The sequence below is a fragment of the Zingiber officinale genome, chromosome 4A, assembly GCF_018446385.1.
Source record: "Zingiber officinale cultivar Zhangliang chromosome 4A, Zo_v1.1, whole genome shotgun sequence".
NCBI lineage: Eukaryota > Viridiplantae > Streptophyta > Magnoliopsida > Zingiberales > Zingiberaceae > Zingiber > Zingiber officinale.
The window spans coordinates 141,801,686-141,808,914 of record NC_055992.1 but is presented as its reverse complement, the minus strand read 5'-3'; the positions used below and the strand labels follow the sequence as shown (position 1 = coordinate 141,808,914).

Sequence of the window (7,229 nt, the reverse complement as noted above, 5' to 3'; positions counted from 1 at the left end):
TTTCTGAGATAATTGAATGGATGAGGTACATGTTGCTTATGGGGTATGTATTTATAATGTATGTTATAAACACATTTGGACAAATATGCACATATGACATGACACAACAATGACAACATAGAGACAAGTTTAGCAGGTGACATTACCGGGCATTGAAAACACATTTTTGTGTGCCCAGATGATGCGACCTAACAATGAACACATTTGGACAAATATGCACAGATGACGTGACACAACAATGACATCGGGACAATTTTGGCAGGCGACGTGACCAGGCATTAAACACACATTTTTTTATGCCCAGATGACGTGACCTAACAATGAACACATTTGGACAAATATCACAGATGACGTGACACAACAATGACAACATCAGGACAAGTTTGACAGACGACGTGACCGGGCATTGAACACATATTTTTGTGTGCCCAGATGACATGACCTAACAATGAACACATTTGGACAAATATGCACAGATGACATGACACAACAATGACAACATCGGGACAAGTTTAGAAGGCGACGTGACCGGGCATTGAACACACATTTTTGTGTGCCCAGATGACGTGACCTAACAATGAACACATTGGACAAATATGCACAGATGAGGTGACACAACAATGACAAGAACGGGACAAGTTTGGCAGGCGACGTGACCGGGCATTGAACACATATTTTTGTGTGCCCAGATGACGTGACCTAACAAGGAACACATTTGGACAAATATGCACAGATGACGTGACACAACAATGACAACATCGGGACAAGTTTGGCAGACGACGTGACCGGGCATTGAACACACATTTTTGTGTGCCCAGATGACGTGACCTAACAATGAACACATTTGGACAAATATGCACAGATGACGTGACACAACAATGACAACATCGGGACAAGTTTGGCAGACGACGTGACACAACAATGACAACATCGGGACAAGTTTGGCAGACGACGTGACATGACACTGAATCAAAATTTGCATAATTTTATATTCACATTTTTCACTATATAATGGCTTACCAGATATTGGTACAACACATTGTATGTCAACAATTTTTGTGAGAGTTTCTCTTCTACTAAAATGAGTGCAACCCCCCGACAAGCTTCATACTCATTTGAAGAAGATAAACACTTATGTTATGTTTACCTTCATATTTCACAAAATCCAATCATTGAGATCAACCAATCGAAGGATCAATTCTGGGCAAGAGTTGAGAAAGAGTTTCATGCATATCCAAATTTTGCGCATCATAGTCGACCGCCAAGATCTTTGCAAAAAAGAATGCTTCTTATGCTAAGTTCAGTATCCAAAATGAAAGGTTGCATTCGACAAATCGAACATCTGAATCCTAGTGGAGCATCGGAACAAGATATTGTAAGTTACTATGCTCATATTTATTTTAGACTATCTAAATTTTAAAATCTAAGTCTAAATTTATTAATACATATTATTATCTTCATAACTGATGTTCAATTATTTTCTTGCAGTTAACTCGTGCCAAAATGTTATTTGCAGAAGACCCAAAATACACAAAGGGTTTCAAATTTGATCATGTCTGGAATATTCTCAAAGATATTGAAAAATTTGGCACTGACACTATGAATACTGCATCCATGAAATCGCGACAACAAAATGCTAATGCTGGTTCATCTGAACAACAATTCTCCGAGGAAGCATTTCATACACCTTCATCTCCTTGTGTGTCTGCTTTTGATCTTAATATCACTGATTCAGATAGCGGTGGTAGTTCTATTAAACGACCTCCAGGGGCGAAAAAAGCAAAAATGAAGAAAAAGAATGATGAACAGATTGCAAAGGTAATTAATATTAATGCTCAACTTGTTGAGGCAATGAATGCAAGTACTGCTGCTACTACAAAAATGGCACATACTATGCTTTACAAGGAAGAATCCAAAATTTTATTCAAAGATTTGAACTCGATCTCTAACCCGATGATGCGTGAATATATTCGCAATGAGCAAATTAGAATTATGCAAAAGAGAATGCAAGTACAAGGATCTCATTCAGCTGCACATCAAGGAGAAGGATCTCAAACATCTCAAATACAGGGAGAAGGATCACAACTTAATCAATATCAAGGTGAAGATCAAGAATCTCAGAATCCTACAAATATTTTTGGACAATTTCATAATTATTTTAGCCGAATGGGGAGTGATCTTCCTGAATATTAGTATTATAATATTATTAAAGTAATTTTAAGTTTATGTGTGCTTTAATAGTATCGTTTGTACCATGTACTTGTTTGTTAAGCTTAGTTAATTATGTTTTTAAGTTTGTATTAGTAATATTTTAATTTAATGTCATTACTATTTTTATTTTGTATGTCAATGTAATGGGTACTGTATTATATATTTATGCATATCAAAAATTTTAATATTTTATTGTATTATGTTTATGAAATTAGTGATAATTTATAAATGTAATTATAATTAAAATATATTAAATAAAATTAAAATAATAATTTTAATAAATTAAATATTTACAAATATACATAATAAAATTTAAATATTCTATTAAATGCACTTAATGTAAATTTATAATAAATAATAATTACATTTAATTATACTATAAATAAAGAAAAAGAAAATAATAATTATTAATTAATTACATTTGATTTTATAATAATATAATAAAAAAAAAAAAAATCTCTCCATTACCAAATATGGTGATGTGAATAGTGCAACACCAAATATGGTGTTGCACTATTCACATCACCATATTTGGGATGAGTTTTGGTGTATGGGTTGGAGTAATTTGATGTTAAATTCATACCAAATTTAGTATTTTGGTGATAGATTGGAGATGTCCAAAGTTATACCAAACATAAGGTGACGACGCCTTCTGAGGTTGACTTTTGTCCTGACAAGAGTTGACAGCTAAAGCATGGGAAGTTCATATGGGCCTTGAATCCAGCTCTGTATAAGCAGAAAATGCACATTGAAAAAGCTCTCTGTTGCTCTTCACTCCGGGGCTCTCTTGGCTAATTAGCCAAGCCAACCACTGTGAGTAGTTCGGAGTCAAGGCAAAGGGTTGACCTGATCAACCACTGCGTTTCTCCTTCCTTTGGCTTAGCTAAAGCCCTTCCCCAATGGAAGACACCCTATCTTTTAGCTTTTGATAAAGCCCTTCTCTCAAGGAAGGCATTCTCACTCAGTTCAAGCCCTTCTCTCTCGAAGACAATCTTTCTTTCAGCATTGTGCTGCCTTAACCATAAGAGGGGTCACACCGGAGATCGAAACTTGGGAGTCACTTGGAGATAACAAGTCACTCGAAAAACAAGAAGTCATAGGAGGAACCACTTAGAGATGGCATGCCACAAGAGGAGGCACTCAAGAATAGCAAGTTACAGGAGTAGCCACTCGAAGGTAACATATCACAAGAGGAGGCACTCGGAGATAGTATGTCACAGGAGGAGTTATTCGGGGATAACAGGTCATAAAAGGTTGCAGGTTCTACAGAGGTGAACCTAAATTTGCAGATTGGAGGTTCATCAGAGATCGACTTGGCTACTAGAGATCGGAGGCTCTATCAGTACAGACCTGAACTAAGTGGTGTGATCGATAAAGAGGATCGAGAGCAGGACAGAATATTTGGTCCACATTAGATACCTTCAGGCGTGTGGCAAAAGATGATTCACTCACCCCAAATTCCCTCGTCAATCCATCCCTAGACACCTTCAAAGATCTTATGCTTGTGATTAATAAAAAAAAATGTCCATGCAAACCTCCCAATTAAGGAGAAGCTTGCTTAAGTGAAAAATAATCCCCCAAATTCCAGCTTCATTATACATGCAGAATGTATTATTCCTTCCGTAGCTAATCTATGAGAGACTACATCGTACAAACAGTAATCTCAGAACTCAATTTAGTATAAATCCTACCGCTTCAATTATACTGTATTTAAAGCCCACAAATGAATGCACTAAGTTATACCATATTTCATTGTGCCCATCATGTACTATATATCCATATATTAAGATTTTATATTGCTATATACTGCAAATTTAAATTTTGCACTATCTATTGAGATCCTAAAAAGTAATACACTGCAACCTTATATATAGTTTTTAAAGCTCAAAAGTGTTGAGTATCCAAAATTGTAATACATTGAGATGTAAAATCTTAAGTTATGACTACATAAAATCAGTGTATTCAATGCACTATAATTCAATATAGTTATATACCTTAGTTTTAAATATAATTTAATAAGGCATTCAAATTCTGTTTTAGAGAAAAATTTGATGGGCTTCAATAAGCCATTCAAACTTTGTTGTAGAGAAAAATTCGCCAAAATGTTATCAATTGATCATTATAAATTCTCTTGAAGTTGTTACAACATGATTCATGTGCCTTTTTTTCATTATCAACATACTTGAGAGGCAACGAGGCACATGTTTCAAGCAGTTTGAAGAATAGTTTATACAACAGCAACGATGACAGTCAAACTATTTAATTAATAAAAAACTAATTGCTATAACACAAAACCTTGATCTCCCGTTCAATTGGCTACCATTCAAGTAACATCTGTCATGGTCCATAAATTTAGAGTGCCGAAGGTGAAATAGTGTTGTTCGAGGAAGGCCTCCACCTGAGATGATTAAACAAAGCATTTCGTAACCCATGCAATACCTGCAAAAGATCATGTTTCCAGGACCACGATGGGTCATTAAGAGCGCGGATTGAGTTTAGACAAACAAGTAGTGTCCCTCCTTCATGAAGAAGTACCTGCACATAGGTTCGATGAACTATCAACATCAACTATCCAACAAAATGCTAATCTATGGTAATCACCGCACCTCACAGTTGAAGTACTAATCATTTACAGAGACTGTCATCTCTGTCTCTACTCATTACTTTTTGTTGGTTCGAACTAGCTTGAATTATTTAACAAAAGGGAATGGACTATGCAGTTTGCAATATCACTGGCAATATATGTACAGAGCTATTTCTCTTCTGCCATCATGATCAAGTGAATAATAATAATAAAATTTATTATTTATATCATTGTTGATTGAAGTTTGTTATTGGCTAACGAGCTTATGTGGCCAATACTGGTTTGTATACAAAAATTCACGCAATAAAGTTCAAAGTAGGAAATATGAAAACTAACATATATTTATATATAGAGAGAGGGGTTTGATACACACCTCATGATGAGCACCATGTGTATTTTTTTTATTTGTTTGTTTGTTTTTTAAATTTCTTTAGCTTAAATATTATAGCCTAAACACTAAACCCTAAGCTCTAAAAAAAAATACACTTGGTACTCACAAGATGTGCACCATGTGATGTGTAGACTAACATATATATATATATATATACACTTGGTACTCACAAGGTGTGCACCATGAGATGTGTAGACTGATATATATATATATATATATATATGCGATTATGAAATTTAATAATTATTAAGAATAATCCATAGAATAGTTTTCAAATTCATTACATTAAAGAATTAGTACCAAAAAATGTTTGAGTTTGCCACGCATAGATGAAATGCATATTCCGAAAACAGATGTTCTCATGTACTAATTGTATGAGAGTTTTGACAAAATTTTGCACTTAATCAAGGTCTAATGTAACCTCAATGTTTTCATCTAGGTTGAAGAAATGTTAATCAAATAATAAACTTCTACAAAAGATAAATAAACTTTCATGAGCAAATTGATAACCCCATTAACAAGCATAATTATAGTTGAATTCCACACAATAATTACTCACTCAACTTTATGGAAAAACAAATGGTAGGATAAATTAAAAGTAATTTGGTGGGATAGAATTAAAAAGCGCAACTTGGAATAGATTTTTCATAGCATTTACTTCCACTGTAAAGGGCCTCAGGGTTGTCCTAGAAGTGAAAGCAGAGTATTAATTCTTCCATATAGTTTCATTGGTATCCAACATAGATATAATTAAATTTTAAGATGATGTTCTAGATGCTTCATGGATATCAACCCTCATAAAAACAGAAGCCCAAGACGAATAAGTTTTTCCATATAAAGTTTCATTAATGATCAATGTATTCCTTATGTTACAGCAACATGTTGTCCCAATCTAATCGAGCCAAGTAATGCCATTGTGTGCTTGACTATTTTAGTACTGCAATCAATACTAAATCATAATAGTTGTGAAAAACTCATCACTAATAGTGAGCTTCAGCAACAATCATTAGAGATGTATGGCATCCGTAAACAATCAGTTGAAGATAACAAACATCATTGATCAGCATACAGGTGATTAAAGAAGACATCACCATAGGATGAATCTTTAAATAGTTGATTGGAGGGGATAGAATGAACTTGATGAATCACTAAATGGTTGGGAGATGGAAGTGGCATCAGTGGCTGATAGATGGACTATTCAGCCAAGGAACATGTCATTGTGTGCTTGATGTATCTTCAACTTGGAAGGGATAGAATGAACATGATGAGTCACGTTGGGAGATGGAAGTGGCATCACTACTTAATATATGGACTAACCAAAAAGTACATGTATTTGAGAGATTATTGATGAAGATGCTATTGCCAAAGGGAATCCTCAGTGTAAAGACAAAACTAGGTTTTCTCAGTGTTGCAATATGTGGAATCTTGCACGACTGCTTTTTAAAGTTGAATGATACCATAATTTCAGGCAAGATTTATAACATACAAACAAGTATTCCGTTTTTCTTTTTAATTTTTAGGTCATACCAGCACGAACATGTATCTTAAGTTACTAGTTTGACCCCATGCCAAGTAAATTCTTTACCATTCTTGGAAGACAAAGATGGCTATTAAATTGTCATTGTTCTTATATGTGGAGTATGTACGTGCAATATTTCATCTAAGTAGGATAAGGTTATAAGGGAAGCAAATGACTACATCATAAGAATAAAAAAATATAGTTCCATTGCAATTAATGGTTGACATATTTAAATAGAGGTCTTAGGGAGAGATGTATAAACACATAAAATATTTAATTTTGGACCAAAAATCATGTATAATTTGACATGTGCTTAAAATTACTATGAAAAACCTAGAGATTAAAAGAAATAACCTATATCTACACTCTAAAGAATGGTCCAACCATCAACACTGTCACGAATGTTGACATTGGTGATCATGTTAAGGAATAAGGGACAGAAAAAATTTGAAACCATGAACAATCCTAATGATAAGCATCCATAATGAATAGGCAAGATATATATAACAGTTAGTACAGAGAAC

The 7,229-nt window shown here is 34.2% G+C and overlaps 2 protein-coding genes across 2 annotated transcripts in view; one reads left to right on the top strand and one right to left on the bottom strand.

Annotated features, from left to right (window-relative positions):
- The first annotated feature begins 1,312 nt into the window (after positions 1–1,312).
- On the top strand, positions 1,313–2,193 carry LOC121972861. Its single transcript, XM_042524483.1, has 2 exons — positions 1,313–1,375; positions 1,489–2,193. Exons 1-2 carry the CDS (start codon positions 1,313–1,315, stop codon positions 2,191–2,193), a joined length of 768 nt encoding a protein of 255 aa, XP_042380417.1.
- A 2,111-nt stretch (positions 2,194–4,304) lies between these two features.
- Positions 4,305–7,229, bottom strand: part of LOC121972860 (probable cadmium/zinc-transporting ATPase HMA1, chloroplastic) — a 47,005-nt gene continuing 44,080 nt past the window's right edge. Inside the window, exon 10 of the mRNA XM_042524482.1 lies at positions 4,305–4,746. Coding sequence (XP_042380416.1) covers positions 4,564–4,746 — 183 coding nt within the window. The 3' untranslated portion in view covers positions 4,305–4,563. The remainder of the gene's footprint in view (positions 4,747–7,229) is intronic.

Bases quoted from the DNA above. Each gene is read 5' to 3' on its own strand.
- LOC121972861 (XM_042524483.1), top strand. From the start codon at position 1,313: ATGAAAGGTTGCATTCGACAAATCGAACATCTGAATCCTAGTGGAGCA. The intron at 1,376-1,488 runs GTAAGTTACTAT...ATTTTCTTGCAG, and splicing joins GAGCATCGGAACAAGATATT to TTAACTCGTGCCAAAATGTT.